Below are 26099 nucleotides of genomic sequence, written 5' to 3'. Positions count from 1 at the left end.
TCTGTGCCCACGAAGGCTGCAATCTTGCCTAGGACGCCACACCAGTCCTCTGCCCACTGGCCTTGCCGTCCCTCATCCCCCAGCCGGGACTTCCTCCCAAGAGCCCCTGGGGACTTGGGGTCTCCAGGGGGGAGAAAGACAGGGCAGGAATAAAGTTTGTAAATAAAACAAATGTTGGGTCCCGGGTCACCTTGAAGGCCAACAAACTGATTCCTGGTTTTAGGGTGCTGCTTCAGACCACCAAGGTGTCCCACCTGTGAATAAACACATTTGTTTTTCAATTTAGACCCTGCTCCTCCCCTTGTGCTGGCTTGAGGCGGCTTCCGGCATTCTGTTTACAAAACACACAATACAAATTTAAATATAAGCCATTGTAGACAAATATTCTCCATCCTCTTCACGGGCAGAGCACCGGGGCCTCCTTGTTTGCAAACAAGGTGATCTGGGCCAGAGGGTGGGGCGCGGCAAACACGCCCCCGGTTTCCTGGCAGGTAAAATCAGGTCAGCAAAAAAGGAAGTCATCCCTTACTGCTACAGGAAGTGGCCGCTCAAGCCCCTGACGTGAGAAGGCAGATTTATGGAGGGCACCAGCCACAGGCGCTTCCATGCGCAGAGGCGGCCTACCTGTGTACCTGTGGGCTTTTTTTGGGGGGAGCACCTAATGGACCCCCGTGTAAAAAGGCCTGCTGGACTAAGGCTGCGCGAGCACGCCATGCGGGAGGGTAGGAAGAGGACGGCGTCGTGGTCAAGACTTCTGGCCCCGGTTCGAATCCCCCCTCGCGCCATCCGAGCTCGTCGGGTCCCCTCGGGCCAGCCCCCCTGGACGGGGACGAGCCCCTTCGGGCTCGGAGCGTGCAGGCCGCCACCAGGGGGCGGGGGTCCCGCAGTCCTGGCCCCGGGAAGAAGAAGCGAGCCCACCGCCCTGCCTGCTGCAGCGCAGCCCTCGCCCTCGGCCGGGCTCCTCCCGGCCGGCCGGCCGGCCGGCCTGGCTGCCTGGGCGGGCGGGGCGGAGAGAGGCTCTTGCCCGCCCCCGCCGGTCCCTCCCCTATAAAGCGGCGCTGGCGCTCCGCCGGCCCGGACGCTGCTCCGCCTCGCCTGCCTGTCTGCCTGCCGGGAGCCGCCGCGACGGCCGCCAGGTAAGCCGGGAGCCGCCCCGCCTCCTGCCGCGCCCCCCTCCCCGGCGCCCGCGGCCGGAGGGCTCAGCTCGCCCCGCCGGGCTCCGGCGAATCGGGGGCAGCGGCCGGGTCCCCCTCCCCCCCGCGGCCGGGCAGGGAGCGCCCCGTCTCGGGGGCGGGCGGGCGGGCTGTCGAGGCGCTCGGCGCAGACCCTGGCGGGATGCCGGACTCGTGCGAGGCTCGGCCGCGGCCGGGCGGGCCGGTGACGCTGAACGTGGGCGGGAAGCTGTACAGCACCAGCGTGGAGACCCTGACCCGCTTCCCGGACTCCATGCTGGGCGCCATGTTCCGCGGCCCCCGCCCGGCGCGCACCGACGGCCGCGGCAACTACTTCATCGACCGCGACGGCAAGGCCTTCCGCCACATCCTCAACTTCCTGCGCCTGGGCCGCCTCGACCTGCCCGACGGCTACGCGGAGCTGCCCCTGCTGCGCGCCGAGGCCGACTTCTACCAGATCCGCCCGCTGCTGGAGGCGCTGCGCCGCGAGGAGGCCGAGCGCCGCCGCCAGAGCACCGGGGCCCTGCTCCACGCCGACGTGGACGCCCGCGAGCGCCTGCTGCACTTCAACGTGCGCCGCGGGCCGCAGAACTATGAACTCTGCACATGCTCCCTTCGCCTCTTCACCGCCAACGTCTTCTGCACCGACCCCTGCTTCCTGGCCGCCCTGCGCAGGCGGTTGGGTCGCCCGGAGCCCGCCGGGGGCCGCCGGGAGGAGGGCTTGGACGGCCCCGACGCCCCGACCAGAGACGCTCCGAACGGGCGGAAGCGGCCGGAGGACGAGCGCGGGACGAGCGGCAAAGAGGGAGTTTGCCCGGCCGATTCCTCGGACGACGAGGCCGAGCCGTCGGGAGGGGGCTGGGGGGCCGCGCGGGGGCTCTCCAAGGCCCGCCATCACCTCTCGGTGGAGTGGGCCCCCCGCCCCGCAGAGCTCCCGGCCGCCGAGTACGCCAAGCAGAAGCTGCGGCCGCTGCGGGCGGGCGGGCGGGAGGTCCGGACGGGCGGCGAGCTCCTGGAAGAGGTGCTGAAGGCGGCGCTGGCGCACGGCTTCCGCGTGGATTCGGTCTTCCCGGACCAGGCCGACATCCTCAGCGCGCACTCCCTGCGATTCCTCCGGCACTGAATGCCGCAGCCGATGAGGCCTGGGCAGCAGGAGGAGGAGGAGCGCGGGCGGCCCCCCTGGAGGGGCACCGAGAGGGTAAGGAAAGGAGGTGGTCCTCAGGGCCCCGCAGGAGCCTCCAGGGCTGAGTCCCCCCCCCAGAGCCATGGCAGCGAGCAGCTCCACCGAGAGCAGGTCTCCACGGGCCGCCCCCGAGAGGGATGGCTTCTCCCACCTGGGCAGGTTCCCTGTGTGCGGAGGAGGACCCGGATTCCTTCCAGTGACACAACCCCACAGGCTGGGATGATGCTGTCAGGCTCGAGGCTGGGAAACTGTTTCTCATTCCTTGGAATTCCCACCCCAGCGGCAGAGAGGGAGGGAAGGGGCTGGCTTTCCTGGACCAGAGCCCAAGACCAGACCAGAGGCTCTCCGCTGGGCTGGTCTCCTGCTTTTAGGGACGGGGCTGTGGGGGCGGAGGGAGGTCCCCGGTTCAGCCCCTGGCATCTCCAGCATGGAGCCGGTCAGTTGTGTGGCTCTCTGGGGGACCAGGGGCTGGCCCTTCCAGTCTTCAAATAGCCCTCCGCTCGGGTACATTCGCTTGTGGCCAGCTCCTATGACCCTTCACCCTAGAGTTCAGGTTTCTGGAGTTTACCTCCACTCAGTTCACAAGGGGAGGGGAAGGCGAAAGGAGGAAGACGACAGCTGCGCCCACAGACCGGCTGGGGGACCCGGCCACAGCTCCCCGCTCAGGAGGGCGCTGAACGCCTGCCTGCCCGAGGGCTCTGGGCGGGGAATGCCACCTGCAGTGTTGGCAAAGGCCTCAGCCAGAGACACTGGGGAGCTGCTGCCGGTCTGAGCAGGCAATCCTGGCCCGGCGTGGCTCGGCAGGAGGCAGCCTCAGGTGTTTGTTCTGACGCAGCTTGGAGCAGGGGGCAGGAGAGGGAAGGCTGTCTGATTCTGCCCAGAGGTGGCCAAAGGAAGGTGGGTGGGATCCAGAAGTTGCCCCTGAGTTACCCACAGTGTCAGACATCAGACGAGATCTCTGTGGTAGGGCCAGTCTCCGTCTGTGGGGGTGGATTTTCGTAATGCCAGGATTGCCCCCTCCCACCCACACTTTGGAAGGGGCGAGGGCAGGCGGGCAAAGAGGCATCCAGCCTTTGGGGTGTAAATCAGCCCCTCCCCCAACTGGTCCCGTCCCACATAGTGGAGGGGCTCCAGGTCTCTTTTCCCCAAGGCGGAGGGAGGGAGGGTGTTGGATGTTCCGGGGGGGGGGCAGGAGCTGGCATGGCTCTCTGGCGTGGGGGGGAGCGGGGTCTGTCGGCCAGCGTGCCAGCCTTTGGCCTTTGTTCGGGGTCTCCTTGGTGCTCTTTGGTGCTGTCTCCCACCGCCTCCTCCTTCTCTTCCAGGACCATCGGCCTGGGCCTTGGGTCTTGCTGTGCAGCAGCTGGGCTCCGTCTCTGGATTCCCCCCCCCCCCGCTGTGGTGTGGGCAGCCCAGAAGCCCCCCAGTGAAGACCTCGGATGCAGGGGGAGGAGCGGATGTGTCAGGATCCAGGCGCCCGTGTGGAGGGGCAGGGCTTGGGGGCCTGGGAGGACCTCCCCCCGTCTGCTAACCCAGGGGCAGGAGTGTGTCTCTGAGCATGTGCCAAGGGGCTGCAATGGCAGCACGCCTACTCCAAAGGAGTCCTGTTGACTTGAATGGGCCTGCTCTACAGTAAGCTTCCTGACGTGGTTTCAGAGAGGCCGTGTGGGACGAGCGCCATTCCAGTCCTGCAGGGGTGGTTTGGGGGCCGAGGGCTTTGAGGGTCAGCACTGCCTGTCTGGCAAAGGGAGGGGCTTGCTGGACTCGAATGGAGCTCCTCTGTCTGCAAGCTGTGAGCGGGTCTCAGGTACTGGATCAGCCAGCCGGTGGTCCTGAGCCGAGCGGTCCTAAGCACAAGGATGCAGCCAGAGCGGGTGGGATCCCAGAGCATCCTACGCCCGGTGCTCAGTGGCTGGTTTCTTAGGGGCTCCCTGCAGCCAGTGGGGGGGGGGGAGGGGGCAGTGGCTAAGTCGGGAGCTGCCTGCTGCCTGGCGTTTTGCATTGTGTCTGCCCGAGCAGGGAGGGGGCCGTGCCAGGCTCTGATGGCCCCGCCTGTTTGCCTTCTCCTTGACGGAGGCCGGGCAGCCCCAGCAACTGCAGATGGCCTTGGAGACACTAAATGCCTCGGTCTGCCTTTGCCCGCTGCAGGCGTGGCGTGGCTCCCTTTCTGGGTACCGCAGGCAGCCATTCAACAGGTAGATTTCCCAAAGGATGTAGGGTGGTCAGGGCTAGAGTCCTTGGAAGGATGCTGGGGGGGCAGCAGGACACAGCAAGGAAGCAAAGTTGGGAAAATCTCTTCCCCCCCCCCCCGAGGTCTTGTTTACCATTTTGCTTTGTGCTGACAGTGACAGGTAAGGCCAAAAACTGAGGCTCTTTGGTGGAATAAAGGGCTGCCCTGAAGGGGGAGGAGCCTGCTAGGGAAGCCACTCCCCTTTCCTTCCTGCACATGTAACTTCACGCATCTGGGGGGTGGGAGGGTGGATGGCCCAGCCCTTTTCTCTTTGGAAATTGGCCATGGGGGTGTGTGTCCAAGAACAGGCCCTCACGCCCTCAAGCCCCCCTGGAGTGAGGGAGGTCTGCTAATGTTATTTGCCTCTTACCAAAAGCGGGGGATTTGATGTGCGGGGGGGGGGCTGGCTCTGAGACATGATTTTCCGCTGCCCTTGTGAGGAGGGCTGAGCCAGCCTGCCAGGGGGAAGGTGGCGCCTAATAAAACTCATGTTTTCACACATGCCTTGCTTCCCATGTCAGCTTTCTTTCAGGGTGTGGGAGAATGGATCTGGCTGGCTGGGCCCGGTGTCAGCTGGCTGGGAGGGGGACTGTATGGGGCGGGCGGGAGGGCAGATGTCTTGACATGCAGCCTTTCAGCTGTGAGCAAGAGGAACCCCGTCCGTCCGACCCAGGAAGCCGCTCCGTGCAGAAGACGCCCTCTCCGTCCCGGACTCTTCCCTTAATGGTGGCCGGGACCGAGAACGGGGCACCGGCGGCTCACGGGACATTGTGCGTTCTCCGGAAACGCCCCTCTTGCGCCCCCAAGGGACCCTTCGAAAGTGAAGCGAGTGGGGTGAGCTTCCTGCCCCGGTTAGGATTCCTGCCGGTTGGCCTCTGTGGCTCAGACCTTTCTTGTTTCCTCTTCGGGAGCTTGGTCACCAGGCACTCCGCTTGGGTCGGGGCTCGCCTGAGGTATTGTGTTGCCCAAAGTCCACACACTTCCTCCTCCGGCAGCAGCGGGTCTCTGGCTGGCAGCAGTGCGGGCACGGGAGGGGGTGCTGGTCCACCCTCCTGGCACCTCCTGGCTTTGCGCCTCTCAGCAGGCAAGGCCCGGACGCTGGCTCTGTGAGATTCAGCCCGGCGTTGGAGGACTCTGCCTAGGGGGGGCGGAAGAGTCTTGCCGGGAGGGTGGGGGTCTCCCTGCAGGCCTGCCTGCTGGCCAGCAGAGGGCACTCTCTGAAGCACACAGGCAGCCCGAGACATGCGCAGCACCGCTGACTTCTGGGCTTCCCAGCTCTGTGATGTTTGCACACCCATGCGCTGCTCTCGCTTTGAGTCCTCTGTGGAAACACACACTGTGCGTTTAGCCCCTTGCGTCCAGGGTTGTCTGGCAAACATGTGATGCCATTTCTACGGTTCCCATCTCCAGCTTGGGAAATTCCCTTACATTCCCTGGGGAAGGTGGGGCAGGGGAGGGGCAGGGGCCACCAGGGAACTCTTCTCTGTTGCTGGGAGACCAGCGGTAACTCCAGGAGAGCGCCAGGCCTCACCTGGAGGTTGGCACTCCTTTGCCCTAGCCAAGCTACTCTTCTGGAGGGAGATCGGCTATGTGGGTCTGCAGCAGAAGGGCTGGGTGACATCCAGGAACCCCCGGGCTGGGAGGTGGGAATGGCCGTGGCATCCACGTGGCTCTCCCGACTACAGAAGACATGGGCCATACTGTTATTGTTGTTATATTGATACTGATACCGTTCCATGGAGTGTTCTGAAATGTTTTCTGTAAACCACTCAGAGCCGTAGGGAAGGGCGGTATAAAAATCTAAATAAATAAATAAATAACATGGCAAGTCCGTGAATGTCCGGCCTTGTGCCTGGCCAGGCAGACACGTGGGCCCCTCCCTCCTGTCAGGCGTCTCTGACCTGAGGGGGGGGACGTGCTGAGGCTGTGGGGCTGCCCCGGGCATCCTGCCCCTCGCCCTGCATGTCTTGCTCAGATCTGGGAGGCGGGAGACGCCGTCTTCTCTGGCTTGGGGGGGGGGCTCTCTGCCAGGTGGACCTCCTGCCCTCGGGGGCTGGGCCTCTTGGCGGTCGGGCAGCGTCTCCAGCCTCGGCGGTGCTTTGTGTGTGGATAATGACTCTCTTTGAAGGCTTCTGTCTGTGCGCTGCGTGATCTATGCGCTGGCACACCCTCGCCCTGTTTATCGCCCTCACATGCTCTCCTCTCATGTGCGGAAACACCCTGACCTTTGGCAGCAGCCGGCGCCTCCCTCCTTTCTGGTGGCTGCTGGGGGGGGAGGGAGGGAGGGGGGAGGGGCAATGCTCTCCGTGGGCGGGGGGGGGGGAGGCGGATACTGGTTGAATTCCAGAATGGGCTTTAAAGGAGCCGCTGGCGGTCTGACTGACACACTCCGAGTGGGCCTTGGGCCTTGTGTGCATCCCCAGGCCCTGCAGATGTGCACTGTCAGTGGTGCTCCTGAGTCTCCACTGCTCTGGAACTGCGGGGAGGAAAGCACAGAAGGGAATTCTGGTGGGGTGTGTAGCTCCTAGGAGAATTGCCCAGGTTCAGTGGCCGGCCGGCATCTCCGCTCCAGGTAGAACTTTCCTCTGCCTCTGTGTGTGTGAAAGAGAGAGAACGGAAGGATGGGATGGATGAGAACTTCCCCTCTGCCTTAGCCCCCTGGGAGCTGTGGGTCTGGAAAGCTCAGACCCCCCAAAGGTTGTGGGCCTGTTTATGCTACAGCATCCCCCCACACCCCCCACGCCTCTTGCTCTGTTCTGGGAGTTGGGCAGGGAAGAAAGTGGATTCATTGTAAATGTGCTAGAGGGAAGGCTTATGGATCCTGCAAGCTGCCTCTATCAAAGCAAGCCTGAACCCTCCATGAATGAATGAATGAATGAATGAATGAATGAATGAATGAATGAATGTTTTATTTGTATACCCCCTTGTTGGCTCTGGGCAGTTAACAACATTAAAAACAGTATATAATACTATATGTAATAAAACAAGCCCATTGTGGAGGCAGCTTCCTGTCATGTATACCCCAGTGCCAGTTGTTCCTCATTTTAACGGCCCGCTCAGTTTTATTCTGATCTGATTAAAAAACAAAACAAAAGACTCCTCGCTTCCAGGAGCTGCACGTGAGGGTCGATCAATCAATGTCGCTATTGTTGATCCTGCTTCCCCTGCATCTCAAAGTGGCTCCCAAAAGGGTGTAAAGAAACATATAACGTTGCCGTCCAGGTGACATCCAAGGGCCCCAGTCCGTGGCACTGCTAGTCTCAGCTCCTGCCTGACCTCTGGTGATGAGGAGATGCTCTCCAGGAGCCCTGAAAGGGCCATGCAGGAATGCTGGGCCTCCACAGAGCCCAGGCTCAGACTGGTCTGGCTTTGATGCTCAAAAGCACGGAGGGCAAGAGAGACCCTGCCCGCTTGCTCGGTGCCCACCCAAAAGTCCCCAGGCCCCCCTTCTGGAACTTCCCCTCCAACTCAGGGGGAGCCTCCAGGGCCTCCTCCTGCCACCCCCATGGGAGGCTGGCTTCCTCCCACCAGTGCTAGCCACGCAGCCTGGCCCCTTAAGAAGAGAACGTGGAACGTTGCTGGGGGCCCTCTTAGAACCTGCCCCAGAGGGGAGACAGTCTGCGGAACGCCACTCAGGCCACCCCCGCAGCCGGCTGCCTCCCATGGCCTCCGCAGCCTTCGCCCCCCGCGGGGCCCCCCCGGCCCCCACTGCTGCCACCCTCCTGCTCCTCCTCCTCCTCCTGGCCGGTGGGGGCCTGGAGGCCGAGGGGTGCCTCCCCTGCCGGCTGCATTTCAAGAACCTGAAGGGCCGTTTTGCCCGGCTCTGCGCTCAATACCGCGAACGTTTCGGCCGGCAGAATTGTACCAGCTACCCCTGGGGGAGGGGGTCCTTCCAAGGCTTTGCTCTCGGTAGGCCAGCCAGGACGCCTGGGGCCCCTGGGAGGGGAGGGAGGGGCGTGTGGGTCCCCTGGAGCTGAGACAGGCCCTGGGTCACGCAAGGAGCACGGTGGGCCAGCAACAAGGACTGGAACCCAGCAAAGCTCAGCTCTTCACTGGATCTGAGCCAGAGACCTGTTAGGATTGGAGGGTGTCGCCACTTGAGACCCCCAAGCTCCTGGAGATTCAACTCTCGAAAAGCCGTTCCCCAAAACTCTTGACTGTCTTTATGGTGCTCTTGGACTCTTGACCGCCTCTTTTGTGGCAGACCGAGGCTGCTACACCCTGAAAGCACCGTCCTCACCATCCTGGCTCAGTTTGGCCGATGAGAGCTAGGGTGGCCACCTCCAGGTTGGGGAATTCATGGAGACTGGGGTGGGACGCCAGGATCTGTTCCGTCCCCCCCCCGCAGGCATTTCCCCCCAGGAATCTGATCCCTGCTGCCTGGAGATCTGTTGTAATTCCAGGCGGTCTCCAGCCACCCCCTGGAGGTTGGCATCCCACCCCCCTCTTTGATCCCTTCCGCCTCCCTGTCTGCAGATGAGCTTTCCTTGGATCTGATTCTGGAAAAAACGCACCGAGTCTTTCGTGTTATCGGTGAGTCTCTCCCTTTGGGGTCCGGCCAGGGTGGGGGATGGTGAATTGCGGGCTGAGAGGGGGGCAGGGCTCGGTCCAGGAGTGGGTGACGGAGGGGCCTCTCCCTCCTCTTTAGAGATCAACCAAACCCTGGAAGACTTCCCGAAGTTCTGGGACTGGCTTCACGAGGTGAAGATGTGGGAGCAGAGCAGAGAGGGTACGGGGCGACATATCCGGGGGCCCATTTGGGGAAGGGCTTCTTGGAAACCAGGGAGAGTAAAAAGGAGTAAAGTGCTTCTGAGCATGCACAGAAGGCCTTTCCTTCCTGCACATGTAACTTCACACATCTGGGGGGTGGGAGGGTGGATGGCCCAGCCCTTTTCTCTTTGGAAATTGGCCGTGGGGGTGTGTGTCCAAGAACAGACCCTCACGCGCTTCCTTTCCTTCTCTTCCAGCGTTGTGCCCTCCGGCTTGCCGTAAGTCCTGGGAAAGGGGCTGAGACTCCGGGATGGGCAAGACCCCCACCCCTTTCTCCCTGCACCCTCCCATCAGCCCCACACCCAGACCCCTGTGCAACTACCAGCCTGGCACCACCGGAGAGGATCGGGAGACGAGGCAAAGAACTGCTCCAGGGGTCCCTAACGTGGAGCCCCTGGAGGTCCGATTGGCTAGGCAGATTTTTTTAAATGTTACTTTGGCAGCAGCTGCCACCACGGCACGAAGCTCATTGTGGTACGACTTTGTGGCCGACCCCACCTCCGGCGGCCGCCATTTTGTGGCCGGTTCTGCCTCCTGGGCTGCCCCTTGTGGCTGAGGCCACCCGGTTGGGTCAGAATCCCAAAGGCCCAAAGCGGCTGGGGATCCTCCAACCACACTTCTTCCCAGTGGGGGGTTTCCCCCTCTTTTGGGGCCTCCAGTCCCTAACCCAGCCCTTCCCCCAATGGCTTCGGCAGATGTCTCCGCTCCAGTGGTCAACTGCTCCTCCTGCCGGACGGAGGACACGCCCTGCTGGGAGATGAAGACCTGCTACCCAGGCGAGAGGCTGCCGGACCCAGAGGGGGGGTGGGGGGGGAGTTGGGGGGGGGAGTTGGGGGGGGAGTTGGGGGGGGAGTTGGGGGGGTGGGAGCCCCTTCTCCCGGCTGCCTGCTGCCAGCCAGGCCAGTGTGCCTGGGGGCTTCGCCGTGCCTGAGCGGACCTTCTCTCCCTCCCTCTCCGCAGAGCGCCTGGATCTCCCGAAGGCCATCATGCTCCTGAGCACCATTGCGTGCTCCTGCTTCTTCTTGGGCATGGTCACGTGCGCCCTCGAGTGAGTGATGCCAATGGCGGGCAGAGGGGGGGAGGCATCTGGCGGTTGCCAAGCAGAGGGCGGGAGGACGGGGTGGGGTGGGCACAGCAGGAGAAAGGAGAGGCAGAGATCCTTCAGATGTTCATGGAGGCTTGGGGACCGCTAGTGCAAGGCCCCCCAATGTGGTGCCCTTCCCGGTGCCCACCAAGTGTTTGTAGAAAGTGGGCAGGGCCAGGGGGGGCTTTTGCCATGCCCCCCCCCCCGAAGCACAAGGGTCTTCATGACTGTACTGCGGAAACTGATTGGAATTAAGCATGTGTGTATGTGTCTGTGGGGGGTCTTCCTTTTTGCCCTTCCAGGTTCCGATTCCACCCTGGGGTGGCGATGGAGTGAGGCCCCCGAGGGAGGAGAAGCAGCAGGACTCCCCACCCCAAGCGTTTTTTCCGTGGCCACAAGTCCAGAGTTGGTGTTTTGGGGGGGGGGGGGTGCCTGCGCCAGTGCGACTGTGTAGCCTGCAGAGCTCTGTTCACAACCGTGTGTGTGCCGCTCCCAGAGGGGGCGTGGTGTCCAAGGGGGCCGAGGGACATGCATTTATGCGTCTGTGTGCACATGGGGAAAAGGCTTCAGTCAATACTAAGGGTTTGCAGCATGGGCACATAGAAAACTGGGAAGCCACAGGGAGAATACGGAGGCACGCTCAAAGTTGAGCACAGAGGCCCTCAGGAACTACCCGCCACACACCACGATGTCCTGTTGATGCAGAGGACGGCCTCGCATGGCCGCAGGAGACGCCCCCTCTGAAGACACCGTGTTGCCCCACAACCTTTGCTGGGGGGGTGGAGCCCAGCCCTGTGGACTCACAACGCCTCGCAGGTTGGCACGCGAAGAAAGCAAACCTGAGCGTGGCCGCCATCGCCTCGACCAATGGGATGCTTGGCTTGCCGATTAAAAATCTTGCTTGTGCCAAGGTCTCCAGAGGTTCTTTGCTCCGAGTGCTTCTGATCGGCCGCCAGGCGTGGTGGTTGTGGCTGGGCTGCCTGCCTGGGGCTTGTTTGCGCAAATCTCTCGTGCAGCACTTCAGCGGCAAACCCCCAGCTGCCTCCTTGGGCAAGAGGCCGGTAGTTCTGACCCCAGGGCGTGTGGGGATCCCTGGGCCCCCCCCACCTCAGCCCCCTCTCCGCGAGGGTGTGATGTCACTCTAGCACATCCATTTTGCCCAGACTCTATGGTCTGCCTTGCCTTTCACCCTTGATAGCGGCCATCTCCCCCCAGGCAATTGCAATAAACTGCTGATTAAGCCCATTGGGCTGCATCTTATTTGGGCACCTGCAGTTTTTACTTTTTTCTACCTTTTATTCCGCTGCTTGGAGCCTTCCTGGGGTGGGGGAGTCGGAAGCCCCTCCGCCCTCCAGGCTTTCTCCTTCCCCCCCTCCCCAGCCAAGGAGCTGCTTTCAGGGCCAACCTGGTTTCTTCCTCCCCTCCCTTTGCAGCCAGGATGGTGAGAAACCAACGTGGGAATCTGCCAGGGACTTGAACCTCCCCCCCTGTCTGTGTTCTCCCTCAGAGGGGGGGAGGCATGGCAAAAGCTGGCCTTTCCTCATGACTCTAGAAGGGCTGGGCTGTGACCATGAGCATGTACAGAGTGCTTCTTGAAAAACCAGTGCCCTTGTAGGAAGGCCTCCTCCTAGAGTTGCCAACTCAAGCCTCAGAGACAGCTGGAGATTTTTGGGGGGAGGGGATGTGGAGAGGGATTTCCCCTCGAATGCAGGGTGAACTGCAGAGTTTGTCCCCTGGAGCTGTCAAATTGCCTTGCTTCAGGTCTGTGTTCACACTTCCAGTTGGTTCTACAACAAAATCCTCTTTTGTGGTTTATTGACAGTCCCATGACTCACCTGCCTGGAATCCCAATGAGAAAGGGGACTATACCTAAGCACAGGTCCTTCTTCCAGGAGAACCCCAGGCCACACCCGGGGGCTGGCTGGCGACACTCCCTTCCCCTCCCCTCCCCTCCCTCCTCCCAGCCCGGTGGGCAGAAACCCTGGCAATCAGCTTGGCCAGTCGTGGTCTGACTACGGTTTTGTTGTGCCCTGGGAAAGGGAAGCTGCTCGGCCGGTCTGCCTCTCCGCCTACCTGGCCCGCCCAGGAGAGCTGTTGGCAGGTAAGCCAGGGAAGGCGGAACTGCAGACTCCCCACCCCCTGCGCCAGGAACAGGGCTGGGGAGGAATCCACTTCCACTCGGAGGGAGCGCCCTTGGACCAGCAGTGGGGCCACCACACAGGTAAGCGCCACAGGTGTGCGCTGGGAGGGACAGAGGGGCCAGAGGAGCCCTCCTTGGGATCATCCGTCTTTCTTCCTTCCTTCCTTCCTTCCTTCCTTCCTTCCTTCCTTCCTTCCTTCCTTCCTTCCTTCCTTCCTTCCTTCCTTCCTTCCTTCCTTTCCTTTCCTTTCCTTTCCTTTCCTTTCCTTTCCTTTCCTTCCTCCTTAGCCACCGACTCCCTTCCTCTGCCTCCCGCCACCGTCTGCACACCTTCTCCTGTGTCCGCACCCTCCGTCCTGCCTTGTGCGTCTTTCCTTTATTTCCTTCCTGCTTTATTTAATCCTCTCCTCCTTGTATTTGTTTCCTGCAGGACTCTGATTTAGTTACTATTCATTTATTCAAACCTTCCTGCCGTTCCTTGTCGGTTAAGGAGGCAGTCAAAAACATCCCCAGCGAAAACCAGAAACGACCCGGCCCACCCCAAATCTCTCCCTCCTCCCCAGCTCCAAGGAGATCCCTCACCCCCTCCAGGCTTTTGGGGCAGGGGGTGCTCCTCTCCCTCTCTGTGCTTTGGCCGGCCTCTGCATAGAGGGACCCCTCCCCCAGGTTCCCCCCATCAGTCCCTCCCCCTGGGGGTCTCGTGGAGGGGGAATGGGCCCAGCCAACTTCCGGGCACTTCTGGGCCGACCTCGCTGGGTGGCGCCAACTTTGATCCCTTGATGGGAGACGTCCGCATGAGTTTTCACGTGGCTTCCCCCCCTCCCCTCCCCTCCCCTCTTGGGGCCCTGTACAATGTCCCCTTTAGAGATGGGGGAACTCCCGACCTCTTTGCTGGCTCCCCCCCCTCCCGTGTCTTCTGTTTGCTCTGCTTACAGGGTCCCAGGCAAAAAGGTCCCTCCCCTCCCCTCCCGCCTGATCCTTTAAACTTCAGATGCCGGGGATTGAACCAGGGGCCTTGTGCCTGCCAGGCAGGTGCTCTCCCACGGGGCCCAGGCAAAGAGTCCCTCCCCAGGGGACTCAAGGAGCCTTTCCTGGAGCTGTCGGGACCTGAACCCAGGCCCTCTGATGCGTCTGCTCCTTCCACTGAGAGGATTATCCACGGAGCTCAGACTCGTCCCCCCCGGGGTCTGGGTGTTGGGAGGAGGCTGGCAGGCTCCCTGTGCACGGCCCGGGCGGACGGAGTGCCAGGCCCTGGGGGGACCCCTGCGGCTGAGCCACCCAAGCAGTGGCTGGGGGCAGCTCAACAAGGAAGGCGCCAGGGTGCCTCGGCTCCCGCCAGGCCAGCTGCGGATGAGGGGCCGATTGGCATCTCTGCGGGGGCGCGAACCCCGGAGTCAGCCCTGGGCCTCTCTCTGCTGTTAATTGGGGAGCCGAAGCCCGAGGGACGAGCGGCAACTTCCATTCCGGTTTGGACCAGCAGGGGCTTTGCCATGTCAGCAGACGTGTCTTCCCGAACCCTCCTGGCATCCTCTGCAGCCGGGGTGGCCAGACTGCGGCTCTCCGGATGTCCGTGGACTACAGTGACCATGAGCCCTGGTGGGCTGCAGCACAGGAGTGGGTAGAGAGGATTGGGGAGGCCCAGGTTCGAATCCCCACCCTGTCACAGAGGCTTGCTAGCAGGAGGGAAGCCAGTCATGGCAGGCGTGTTTGGAGAGGAGAGAAAGGAGAAGAGACTTCTGCCAGCCCCCTTGGGCCCGAAATTGCACGGATAAATAGGGGATTGCAGGGGGGGGCTGCTGGTGGTGGTTCTTACAGGGATCTGGACAGTTTGGGGCCTAAGAGACCCCTCCCCAGAGGCAGGCCCCTCCCAGTGTTTCATTTTAGCAGGGGTGTCTGGAGGCAATTCGGGATTAGGGAAATGTTGACCCATTTACAAGCCAAAGGGGATCTCTTGGGAGAAAGGAGGCCCCTGCCTGAACCGGAACACCCTCCAGAGGAAGTTGCAGGCGAGGAAAAGAGGCCGGAAGGGATTCCAGAAGGGGGCCTGGCTGTGTGTGGCCCCCACCCAGAGCAAAGTGATTTCTCCCAAGGAAGAAAAGGGAACTGGCTGTTTTGTACCCCACTTCCCTTCCTCCCCCCTCAACAGACACCCTATGAGGAAGGTGGGGCTGAGAGAGCTCTGAGAGAGCTGTTCTAAGAGAACTGTTGAAATATGCAATATCTGTAGTGTGTGTGCATGTTTCAAAAGAACATGAAGAATATCTTACAGAGGGCATCAGGGGTGATGTGCAGTTAGCTCAGTGAGATTGGGACATTCCTGATATTTTTCGGTCTCCTCCTGATTGGCTCACTGGGAGACTTTCTGGTCCTTTGAGTATATGTCCTCCCTGCTTGCCTCCAGAACTGAATGAATGCAATACAACAGTTAGACAGTCGGTTCTCTCTCTTATTCTTTTAAGCAGCTTGGTGTTTTGCTCTCTTGCATATTTCAACTCTGCCAACAGTCATGAAGGTGCTCCTGGGCTCTTGCTGTTTTCTCCTGCTGCAGACAGATTAACATGGCCACCCATCTCGATCTACGATCCCCCGAGGAAGTTTTCCTAGGCAAAAGAGGACTGCCGGCAGGAACCTCCCTGTAAACCCAGCAGGCCCCGTGACAGGCGCAAATCCAAACCAATATAACTCACCCCTTCACTTCCTAGCATACGTTTAGCTGGGGCCCTTCAAGCATGTGGGTTCTCCTTTCTCCATGTTGTCCTTACCACAACCCTGTAAGGCAGGTCAGGCTGAGAAAAAGGGGGTTGGTTCACGGTCTCCCAGTGAGGTTCCCAGTCAGGTGAGGATTTGAACCTGGACCTCTGTGGTCCTAGTCTAACTCTCTAACCACTGCACAAAACCCTCTTCTCTCAGAGTTCTGTCCATCTACAGGGTCTGTGCATGTTGGAAGTGCAAGGCGGCATGGCAGGGAGGCCCGGATCTCTCGGTTCTGCCTTCACGGTTACTCTCCCACCTCCTTCCTCTCCAGGTGAGGCCTGGAGCTCTCCTAGAATGACCCCTGACCTCCAGGCCCAAGAGATCTGCCCGCCTGGAGAGGGGAGGACTCCCCTGCAGAAGACCCTTCCGAGGAGGGCCTCAGGCTCCCTGCCAAATCTCCAGCATTGCCCTGATTCACCCCCCGGCCATGTGCTTGCGTGTGAGCATGACTCAAATGCCTGCTTTGAACATGACGCTGGCAAGGCAGGCAAACTGGTCCGTCTGTCTTGGCGTGTGCATGCCATCCTGTGCCAGCAGCGGCCGCTTGGGCACTAATCCGCTCTGCATGAGCGCCATGGTGCCAGGAGCCGGTCCGTTGCACTGGCAGGTGGCGAGTCCAGCCCTCCCTTGGGCGTGCCGCAGCCGGGCCCCCTTCCTTGCAGGGCATTCCCACCCGCCCCGGCAGCCTCTGCTCTCGGGCCCTTCTCTCCCCACCTTGCTCCTGTCTCTACCTCGGCGGGGGGGGCTGCCCTGTGAACAGTTGAGGAGAACCTGGGGGGGGGGGAGTCGTGCTTGTTGGAGCAAAAGCAACTGGAAGCTTGGGGGCATGGGAGGGGGCTTGACTGCAGGGAAGGCAGTGCTGGCTGGTCCCTGGTTGGTCTTTCAGCTGCATATATCTGGGGGGTGGGTTTCCTGTTATGTGTCTGCGAAGGCACCTGCTGGAGACAAGGCCCCCTCTTCCAACCCGCTGCCCCCTTTCCCACCGCCCTGCTGGAGGGCCAGGCGTCCGGAGCCCCAGGCCTTCAGGGTCATTCACTTGCCTGTCGGGAGAGGGGCGCCTGGGGCTGTTGCTTCCGCCCCAAATGGGGTCACCCACATATGAGCGAGGGGGTGGTGAGGAGCACCCTGCAGGTCGGGACATGCCCAGGAACAGCCTGGATTCCAGGCCTCCACTCTGCGCTGACTCAGAGGGCTCCATCCACACACACACACACACACATCCCGGCCAAGCCCCCCCCCCAAGACCCCTCAGGCCTGGCTCCCAGCCAGCTGCTCAGGGCTCTCTCGTCCCTTCGCCAACAAGGTTCTGCTGGATTTGCTCCCTGCTCACCATTGGCCTTGATCCTCCCACACAGCTAGGGGTGCCAACCTCCAGGTGGGTCCTGGAGAGCTCTCAGAATTATGGAGATCAGTTCCCCTGGATCCAAATCTTGGCATGAGAAAAGTCCTGTCTCCCTCCCCCATCACCACATCTCCATGCTGGAGAAACCATTCCCAGTTGAATTTCTGCCTGTCAGTCAGCAGTCATAGTCCTGCCAAGAAAGGAAAAATAGGCACCCCATGGCCAACAGCTGAAAGTTTTTTACTGTTGAGAACCCCCCCCCCGAAACAATCTTCAGGCTTCGAGAAACCCCAGAAGTGGTGCAATCATGCAGAACAGGGGTGGGAAGCAGAGCTGTGGACACGCCCACCCGGGGCCCCTCCCCTCCCCTCTCCCCTCCCCTCCCCTCTAGCCAGGCTGCAAGGAGAAGGCAGACAAGGTTCTTGCAGATGACTTACGCAAGTGAGCCGAGCTGCATAATGCAGGAGGAAACTTGTAACACGAAATAAATAGGAAATAAATAGGAAATGGGTCCTGTTGCCAGCCAGGCTGGGGCTCAGGCCAAGGTTTTTGGGGGGTCACTGGGCTGTCTGCCGGGTCCCTCTTGACCCAGGGACGAGGCACGTTCTGGGCTGATCTTGTTCCCCGTTTCCCCCTCCCTCTCCTCAAGAGATGCCCTCATGGCACCGGATGACGGCACCGAATGGTTGCTGCAGCTCCTCACGGAGATCCAGCTGGAGCAGTTTTACAGCCGGATCCGCAATGAGCTCCACGTGACACGCCCGTGCCACTTTGAGTACGTCCGACCCTCCGACCTCGACCGCATTGGCATGGGACGCCCAGGTAGGGGGGCCGTGGGGGAGCCGGTGGGCGGGCAGAGCAGAGTGGGGAGAGGATGACAGGCCCAGAAAATCTCCCACCTCCTCTCTGGCCAAGGTGGGGGTGGAAAGAAGGAAGCCCCCCCCTCCCACCCGGCTTTTGTGGATGGGCTTAGTTGTGAGGTAAAGAAATGCCTCTCTTTTGACTGCAAAAAGTCCTGTTGAGTCAGCCTCTGGAATTTCACACCGAACTCTGCATTTCCTTAACATCTTCTCTCTCAGCAGTTCCTGAGGACTAGAAACTTGACTTTGAGGGCAAAACCTGGGGAGCGAAGGCATCTCGAGGAGCGGAACTCCCAGTTGGGCCTGATGATCTGGTCCCTTTTTGTCCCTTTAGGGCAGAGGCGGTTAGAAGATGCTTTGAAGCGCCGGAAACCCCCTGGGCAGCGCCCCATGTCCTGGGTGTACAAGGTGGGTGCTTCGTGGCCCTGGGTGGGGGCACCCAATGGCCGCCCTTTTGCTTGGGCCACCCGGAAACTGCAGGTAGCTGGGCTGTTTCCAGGGGCAGGAAAGGAGCTCCGGTGGGCCATCCGTTCACTTCCGGGTTCAGGCCCAAGTGCCGGTTCTGACTTCTCAGGCCCTGTCTCTGTGAGGAGGACCCACCTAGCAAAGAGCCGGTTGTGACCCAGGGGGCTGCCCCCCCCCCCATTTGATGCTGGCCTCTGCTGGCTTTCCAACAGCAGCTCCCCCTGTGCAGAAAGAGTCTGGGGCGGTGGGGAGGGAAGACGCCATCCGAATTGTTCTTGGGCAGGGTCAGGAGGCTGTTCTGCAGCGGGCGGGAGGGAGAGCTGGGGCGGGAGGGAGAGGGAGAGCTGGGGAGGAGGGGTGAGCTGGGGAGCGGGCGGGAGGGAGGGCTGGGCAGGAGGGGTCCTGGAGGGGGGGTGGCGGGAGAACATGCCAGAGGCAAGACTGCCCCCTCACGCTCCCCCCTGCCTCTTCTGTCCCTGCTCAAGATGTTAACCGGAGGGAAAAGTGCCGAAAGCGAGGAAGCCCCCCCCAGCCAGCCCTGCCCGCCCCGCATGGACCCTGACGCCTCCCTCAAGTGCCTGATCAGCGAGTGGGACCTGGCGCTGCACGAACGCCTCGGGGACGGCTGCTTTGGGGTGGTGCACCGTGCCGAATGGAACGCCCCCGGGGGCACGACGGTGAGCTTCGCGCTCGGCTTGCTGGAGAGAGCAGGCCGCATCTTGTCCGACTGCTTGTATTCCTCCCAGGGAAGCGGGGGGGGGGGCACTCTGAGGTCTCTGCCGTCAACGGGGAGGGTTCTCATACAGGCTGGATCCCCCTCCTCCATGGCACTGGCCAGGGACAAAAGGCTACTACATAGAGATGGTCAATGGAACCTCCATGTTCAGGAGCAAGGTATCTTTGAGTATGAGCTGCCACCTCGATGCCTTACTTCTACACTTTGTAGCTTTAGGTTTGGGTTGCCAACTTAGGACAGGGAAATTTGTGGGGATTTGTCGTGGAGCCTGGGGGGGGTGTTGGGGAGGGGAGGGGCCTCCAAAGCAACCATCTTCCCCAGGGGGACTGATCTCTGTAGACTGAAGAAGAGTTGGTTTTTATATCCCAATTTTCACTGCCTGAAAGAGTCTCAGAGTGGCTTCCAATCGCCTTCCCTTCCTCTCCCCACACCTGAGGTTGAGAGAACTCTGAGAGAACTGCACCGTGAGAACAGCTTCTAGGTGGCTCGTCCAAGGTCACCCAGCTGGCTGCATGTGGAGGAGGGGTGGGCACTCAAACCCAGCTCTCTGGATTAGCATCCACCACTCCAAACCGCAACACCTTGCTGGAAGCCACTTATAATGCCGGGAGATTTGCCAAAAGGGAGTTAAACAAAACCCCAGCATGTGTCAGACCAAGATATGATGGACCCAGGACCAGTCTCTGGCCGGCCAACCTTGTAGGGTTGTTGTGAGAGCAAGACAGAGGAAGGTGGAAAGCCAGGAAGGAGGGCCGGGATACACTCTGGCCACCTCTCAGCGCTCACCGGCCCCCCTCCCCGGCCCCTCCCCCAGATTCCTGTGGCAGTGAAATCTCTGCGCTCTGATGCCTCCTCTGACCCCGGGGCCCTCCTAGACTTCCTAAACGAGGTCAACGCCATGTGCTGCCTGGATCACCCCAACCTCCTGCGTCTCCACGGGGTGGTCCTCACCCAGCCCCTAAAGATGGTAAGTGGGCCGGTGGGGGGGGGGAGAGGACAGCAGCTGAAGGTCGGGGCTTGGCCGGGTGGGCCAGAGGGCCAGAGCAGACGGAAGCTGGGGGCACCAGGGCCTTGGATTCCTCAGGAGGAGGTGCAGGAGGGACTCGGGACCTCTGGGGCTGAGTGGAGCCATTGTGCTTCGAATCCCAAATTCTTCCTTGGGCGACCTTCAGCCCTGCTGTCCACCTGGCCTACCTCACAGGGGTGTTGTGCAGGGGGACAAAATGAAGTCCGAAGCCACTTTGAGGCCCAACTGTGGGGAGAAAAATAGATCAGTGGGGTCATGCACATGCTGTCCACCCCGGGGAAAGTTTCCTGCTGAAAGGCAGAGGAGATGCAGGCCTTCAGAGCGGGTGGATCTGGGATCGGGACCCCTGGACGCCTTCTCCTCCGGCAGGTGACGGAGCTGGCCCCGCTGGGCTCGCTGTACGACCGCCTGCGCCCGCCCTTCCCCCTCCACCGGCTCTGGAGCTACGGCCTGCAGGTGGCCAAAGGGATGGCCTTCTTGGAAGCCAAGCTCTTTGTCCACCGGGACCTGGCCACCCGCAACATCCTCCTGGCCTCCGAGGAGCACGCCAAGATCGGCGACTTCGGGCTGGTGCGGCCGCTCGCCAGCAAGAGTGACCGCTACATCATGTCTGCCCACCGGCGCATCCCCTTCGCTTGGTGAGCATTGGGGTCCCATCCTGGATTTTGCCCGTTTGTTTTCATCTGCAGTCTGGTGGGGAAAGCATCGCCGGGACCTGATCGAGCAGCTAGGCCTTGGCAAGCCGTATTCTGCAGAGGGGCTGAGGTCTTGCACTGTGCTGTGCTTCTCACAGAGAATCATAGAATCATAGGACCTTAGAGTTGGAAGGGACCTCACGGGTCATCTAGTCCAACCCCCTGCCCAAGCTCTGCCCCGTGGGGGCCCAGGGCAGGTGAGTGCACACCTAACCTCACAATCCCTGTTATTCCTCTCCCTCTTCCTCCCCAGGTGTGCCCCAGAGAGCTTGCGCACAGGGGTTTTCACCAGCGCGTCCGACGTGTGGATGTTCGGGGTCACGCTCTGGGAGATGTTCTCCTACTGCGAGGAGCCATGGATGGGCCTCTCTGGGCGTCAGGTGAGGCGAGATCAGGGCCCCGGAGGTGGCTGCTTCCTGTTCTGTCCCTCCCTGCCCTGGCGGCCGGTGAGTCACATTTCTGAGCGAACATACCGGTTCACGTCGGCGCTGTGACCTGGAGATCACCGATTCCGATCTCGTTCTGCCAGGAAGTCTCTCACCCGCCTCAGGCAAACCCTGCCAAATAGGAGAGAGGGGGGTAACGGCACTGGCCTTCATTACAGGGGCGTTGTAAGAATGCCTGAACGTTCCATTCTGAGTGGTCTCCGCTCCTGTGGGCCCCCAGAGCGCCTTTTTCACCCGCAGCCCTTTCAGCCGTCTGGGTGTTTTGCAGCTACGAATCCGTCAGGGGGGTGGGCAAGGTAGACCCGGGTGGACCTCTCCGATCGCAGGTTGGGGAGGCAGAGAGAGCGAGACTGCAGGCTGCCCCCTGCGGAGTTCATGGCAGAGGCCCAGCCCAAACGCCTCCGCAAGAGAGCGCCGAAGGGCACCTGAGAGCAGGGTGAAGGACACAGATGCTCCCTGCCCCTTGGCATGAAAGGACCCCTCCGGGCCAATGGGAGAGTGGGCCCTGCTATTGACTCGGGCACTGAGCAGCCCCCCTCCTGCCCTTCCCCTCCAGATCATGCAGAAGATCGACAGGGAGGGGGGGCGGCTGGACCGGCCGGAGGACTGCCCCCGGGGCATCTACACCCTGGCGCTGAAATGCTGGGCCCACAACCCGGAGGAGCGGCCCCGCTTCCGGGAGATGGTCAGCTTCCTGCAAGAGGTGAGAACGGGGACCGAGAAGGGGCCGACTGGGGGGGGGGGGGGTCTTGGGTTGAGGCCTCTGCAGGAGCAGTTTGGTCCTCTTTCAGAATTTGCATTCAGATGCAAAAGTAGGCTCACCCCAGAGTCAGTCAACGGAGGCCATCTTTGAGGGTTCTGCTCTGGGCTAGGCTGCCAACTTTGGACTGGGGGATTCCTGGAGATTTCCGTGTGAAACTCAGGGCTGGGCAGAATATGGGGGAGAGGTGAGAACTCAGCAGGGTCTGATGCCCTGCCATTTGGAGACCAGGGGTCTCTCCAGGGGATCTCCAGCCCCTCCCCACCCCAGGTTGGCAAGCTGAGGCTGAGCAGGGACAGGGGAGGTGGGAGTCAATTCTCCACCGAGGAAGACTTGCCCCCCCCCGTTTGCTGGCCCTCCTCAGCACTTTCCTGGGGGCCCCTCACACTCCACCTGTGCTGCCCCTTCTCGCCCAGCTCCGCCCCAAGGAAGTGAAGGCCACCCAGGAGCTGTCGGAGCCGGGATGGCTGCGCCTGGAGCCCAGAGACCCCATCACGGTGATCGACGGAAGGTGAGTCGGGAGTCTGCGGAGGAGGAGAGCTTGGCCTCAGCCGGGATGGTGCTCTGGCCAAGCCACCCTCGCGGAGGGCAGGGAGGCCCCCCGGGGACCCACAGCTGCAGGGGGGAGTGGCCGGCCTCCCCTCTGGGCACCTGTCAATAGCTGAGGAGGGCCAGCCCTCCTTGGTACATGGATGGGAGCCCACCCAGGGGTCCGGGGTCGCTGTGCAGAGGCAGGCAGTGGCCCACCACCTCTGACCGTCTCTCCTCTTGGAAGCCCCAATAGGGCCCGCCCTATGTCCCCGGGGGGCGGCCCTTCCCTCCTACACCCACCCAAGGCCCGCTGTTTGGGCAGGGGGCAAGCAGGGAAAGGGTCTTCCTAAGGGGGCTTCTCGTTTTCACACCCTCTGCCCTGCAGGGATTCAACCGGGAGTAAGAACAGGGGCTGGGGGGGGGGGGGGCGGCGAGCGTTGGTTGGTTTGTTTTCTCTTTGCTTTCCCTCGTGTCGGTTTCAATGGCCAGCTGGTCTCTTTGCTTGGTGTCTGCAGTGTCCTGTTTGACTTGCATTGTTCTTATTTGTTTGCAATTCTCTCGTGAGCGGGTTTCATGCCATTTTAAAAAGCGGAATATATATAAACGGATGGGCCCTCCACGTGTGGCCGCCGTAATGGAGCAAAACAGGAAGCGAGGGAGAGAGACAGGGCAGGGCCTGAACCCGGACAGGGCGAGGTGTTGTTGTGGCCCCGGGCCCCGCACCTTTCTAGGTTGGTTTTGAGTCTTGCATCCTGTTTGTGAGTGCCAAGCGAGCGTGCCCCGAGAGGGTGTTGGGGAGGCTCCCTCGCTCACATGCCCCCCCACACCCACCCCTGCCGCCTTCTTTTCCAGCCCGGATTCTCCCAACTGGCGTGGGCAGAACAGGCGGACCCTCCGGATCGGCGTCTTCCCCTCGTCCGTCGTGGTGCCCGAGGAAACAGCGCCCCCTTCTGGGAGCCCCCACATTAGCCTCCCCCTGCGGAGCTCCTTTCTCCACCTGGCTCATGGGGACGTGGAGCCCGACCGGAGCTGGGGGGGGCCGGACCGGACGGAGTACGTGGAGGCAGGGGGGCGCCGAGGCCAGCCGGGTGGGAGAAGGCCGCAGTTGTCAGCCCAGGGCTAGGCCTCTGGGTGGGCACCAGGCCGATGCCCCACAGGACAACTGTGGGTTGCCAACTCTGGGGTGGGAGATTCCTGGAGATGTGGGGGGGGGGTGAAGTTCAGGGAGGGCGGCTCTTGCAAAAGGGTAGAGGACCGTGGAGCCCCCCCCCCCCCCCCAGCAGCTTTTTCCTCTGGGAAAATTAACTTGTCGGTATCTCGCCTGGCTCCCATTATACTCCTTCCTACCATTTTATCTTCACAACGACTCTCTGAGGTAGGCTAGGCTAAGAGCGCTACGATTGGGCCAATGCATCCGGCAAGCATCCATGCCTGAGTGGGGATTCAAACCTGGGTCTCCCGGATGCTAGTCCGACACTCTAGCAGGATGGGGGAGATGTCTTCGGCCTGTGGGAAGGGCTGGCCGTGGGGCTGTACCCTGGCTCGTGCTTGGCTGCCACCTGTTTTGACCTTGCCCCCAGCATAACCCTTCCGTACTTCGGCAAACGTGGCGAACACAATCCCAGCCGTTCGCAGAGGGCGTTCCCGGGTCCTGGAGAGTCAGGGCTGGGATCGGAAGGTGATGGAGGACGGCAGCAGGCCAGGCGGGCGGAAGAGACGGCCACTGCCCTGGGAGCCGTGTCATTAACAAAGGGCTGTGTTTGCTACCCTAGGAAGAAAGCAAAAGCCACAGTGGGGAACAGCGCTGGTCCGAATCAGCTCTTGCGCTTGACACGTGAGCATCCTCTTGGCCAGTCCCCTGCCCAGGACAGAAACGGAGGCCCGGAACGGTGGGCCTCTTCCCCGCAGTGGGACTCACTTCCTTTTCTGTATTTTCCCTTCAGGCCTCTCCAAAAGTTTGGAGTCCATTTCCGAATTCAGCGTCCTGCGGAACCAACCCCGGCCCCCCCCCTCCAGGCCAGACAACCCCCCTGCCATCTCCCGCCGACGTTTCAGTGACCTTCCGGGTCCTTTCCCATCAGCCCAGCCCCCTGAGCCTCGAGCCCCCAAGCCGGCTGCCCGGCTCCCTAACCCAGCCCTCCCCTCCTGGGCTCTGCCCAAACCCGAGGGCCTTCCCGGGGCCAGGGAGAAGGAGATGCGGCCTCCCCGGACAGCCCCCAAAGGAGCCATGGGGCCCCCCGTAGCTCCCTCCGGTGGACAACGACTGGCTACGGATGTAGAGAAGAAAATCAAGGAGGTGAGGATGCCCACAGACCGGGCCAAGAGACATTCAGTAAATGTGGCCTTTTGCTTGTTGGTGACATTATGGAGGGAGATGGATGCTTCCCAGAAGGCTGCAAACGGCAGCTATTCTCCTAGAACAATAGGACTATCGCATGCTACAGCAATAAACTGCAACAATGCATTTGTTCTGAGGTTTACAGGCCTTTTCATTGAGAAGTTATGAAGGGAAATGTGCAGCTTGATATAGATTTTTTATAATGTTCCTGCACTATCACCCTTCAGCAATTTTGAATTTTATTATTTTTTAATTGAAGTGTTCAATTAGTGTTCAAGTGGGGGAGAAGCAGCCAGAGGTAAGGAAAATGTCACAAGGTGGGCACGACCCCCAGCACTGTATACCTTCTTGTCCACATGAGATCTGAAGGCACTTTTCTGACAAAGGAAGAGGGAAATGTGAACAAGAGAAAGAGGGCAAAGAGGCAGACCCATCAGGCTGCCTCCTGAGTCAGACTTGGCCTTTCAAGGCTGGAATTGTCTGCTCTGATGGGCAGCCGCTCTCCACAGCTCAAGCCGTTTCTGATCCCCACCTTGCCTCTGCCCCCCCCCCAGGTCCAAGAGCGGGTCCACGGAGTGACCACAGAGGAATGCCGTGAAGCCCTGAGGCTGCACAACTGGGACCCGCAGAAAGCCAGCCAGCTGCTGAAGGTAAGAGGGCCTGATCGCCTGCCTGCTGTGGGGCGGGGCCAGCGCCTTTGCTCCACCTCTGGCACCTGGAAGGCAGCACACGAAGAGCTGCTCTCCCCTCCATCAAACTGACAGGAGGGAAGGATCTGGTGCTCAGCTCTCCCCTGGGATTTCTGCAACCCCCACCCTGCAGCAGCCTCTGACCCCCCACCCCACCCCGTGTGTCTCTGCCCAGGTAGACCAGCTCTTCCACCTGAGCGCCCACTCCCGGGAGGAGTGCCGGAGGATCCTGGAGCGGCACCGCTGGAACCTGGCCATGGCCTCCCGCTACGTGCTCAGCAGGGGGCTGCGGCCCTGAGCCAGGGGCAGGTGGGCGGACTGAAGGAGAACCTGCCCCCGCTTCTTCCGAGCAGCCTCCAGGGGGAAAAGCCGCTTCTCCTGCAGGGGGTCGGACGTCCTGGCTCCCCCCCCCCCAAGGCCTGCAGCCCCTAGAGGAGCCCCAGCCCAGAGCTCAGTCCCCAAGGGTGGCCGTTTTACTCCTTGCCCGGGCTTTGTGCCGCCTGCCACAGGGCCTGGCCTTGCCCCTCACCCACAGGGGCGCCAGGCTGGGAGGGAAGAGGCCCCCTTGCCCCACAGCGACTGCCCACGGCCCACGGGGGCTGCCCTGGGAGACCTGTGCAAGGCAGGCCTCCCTGCCGTGGAACCAGCCCCACTTTCCCACCCACAGGCAGAGCAATTCCTCTAAGCAGCTCCCGCCAGGGGCTCCTCCGCTGGAGTGCCCCCTGCAGGTCCCGGAAGCCGGGGTGGGAGGGGGCCATTTCTGTAAATATCTTAGAAGTAAATGAGAGAATCCATGTCTTGTAAAAATTCTGGGGCTGCAGGTGTGTTCATTTGTCTGCAAAGGAAAACCTCTCTGTGCAGGCGCAGCTTCAGCAGCTGG

The 26099-nt window shown here is 61.4% G+C and overlaps 3 protein-coding genes across 6 annotated transcripts; all 3 read left to right on the top strand.

Annotated features, from left to right (window-relative positions):
* The first annotated feature begins 84 nt into the window (after nucleotides 1–84).
* KCTD11 (potassium channel tetramerization domain containing 11) lies at nucleotides 85–5087 on the top strand. The gene is made up of 2 exons (XM_077314295.1): nucleotides 85–2370; nucleotides 3678–5087. Exon 1 carries the CDS (start codon nucleotides 1336–1338, stop codon nucleotides 2293–2295), a length of 960 nt encoding a protein of 319 aa, XP_077170410.1. The 5' UTR covers nucleotides 85–1335; the 3' UTR covers nucleotides 2296–2370; nucleotides 3678–5087.
* A 3098-nt stretch (nucleotides 5088–8185) lies between these two features.
* Nucleotides 8186–11425, top strand: TMEM95 (transmembrane protein 95). 3 transcript variants are annotated; one of them, XM_077313853.1, is made up of 7 exons: nucleotides 8186–8491; nucleotides 9059–9115; nucleotides 9231–9311; nucleotides 9550–9570; nucleotides 10048–10128; nucleotides 10313–10400; nucleotides 10739–11421. In XM_077313853.1, the coding sequence occupies exons 1-7, from the start codon at nucleotides 8245–8247 to the stop codon at nucleotides 10770–10772; spliced, it is 609 nt and encodes a 202-aa protein (XP_077169968.1). In that variant the 5' UTR covers nucleotides 8186–8244; the 3' UTR covers nucleotides 10773–11421. The 3 variants fall into 3 exon arrangements, with proteins under 3 accessions (XP_077169968.1, XP_077169971.1, XP_077169970.1); XM_077313856.1 differs by lacking the exon at nucleotides 9231–9311 and having other exon boundaries at nucleotides 10739–11425; XM_077313855.1 differs by lacking the exons at nucleotides 10048–10128; nucleotides 10313–10400; nucleotides 10739–11421 and having other exon boundaries at nucleotides 9231–9283; nucleotides 9550–10031.
* Nucleotides 11426–12447: 1022 nt separating this feature from the next.
* TNK1 (tyrosine kinase non receptor 1) lies at nucleotides 12448–26012 on the top strand. 2 transcript variants are annotated; one of them, XM_077314932.1, is made up of 14 exons: nucleotides 12448–12657; nucleotides 17322–17494; nucleotides 17867–17940; nucleotides 18483–18674; nucleotides 19548–19700; nucleotides 20130–20398; nucleotides 20709–20835; nucleotides 21458–21604; nucleotides 22078–22172; nucleotides 23045–23245; nucleotides 23965–24026; nucleotides 24136–24488; nucleotides 25085–25180; nucleotides 25395–26012. In XM_077314932.1, exons 2-14 carry the CDS (start codon nucleotides 17332–17334, stop codon nucleotides 25515–25517), a joined length of 2055 nt encoding a protein of 684 aa, XP_077171047.1. In that variant the 5' UTR covers nucleotides 12448–12657; nucleotides 17322–17331; the 3' UTR covers nucleotides 25518–26012. The 2 variants fall into 2 exon arrangements, with proteins under 2 accessions (XP_077171047.1, XP_077171048.1); XM_077314933.1 differs by lacking the exon at nucleotides 12448–12657 and having other exon boundaries at nucleotides 17320–17447.
* The last annotated feature ends 87 nt before the right edge of the window (nucleotides 26013–26099 follow it).

Source organism: Paroedura picta, chromosome 16, assembly GCF_049243985.1.
Source record: "Paroedura picta isolate Pp20150507F chromosome 16, Ppicta_v3.0, whole genome shotgun sequence".
Lineage (NCBI taxonomy): Eukaryota > Metazoa > Chordata > Lepidosauria > Squamata > Gekkonidae > Paroedura > Paroedura picta.
This window is presented reverse-complemented; position numbering and strand designations above follow the sequence as displayed.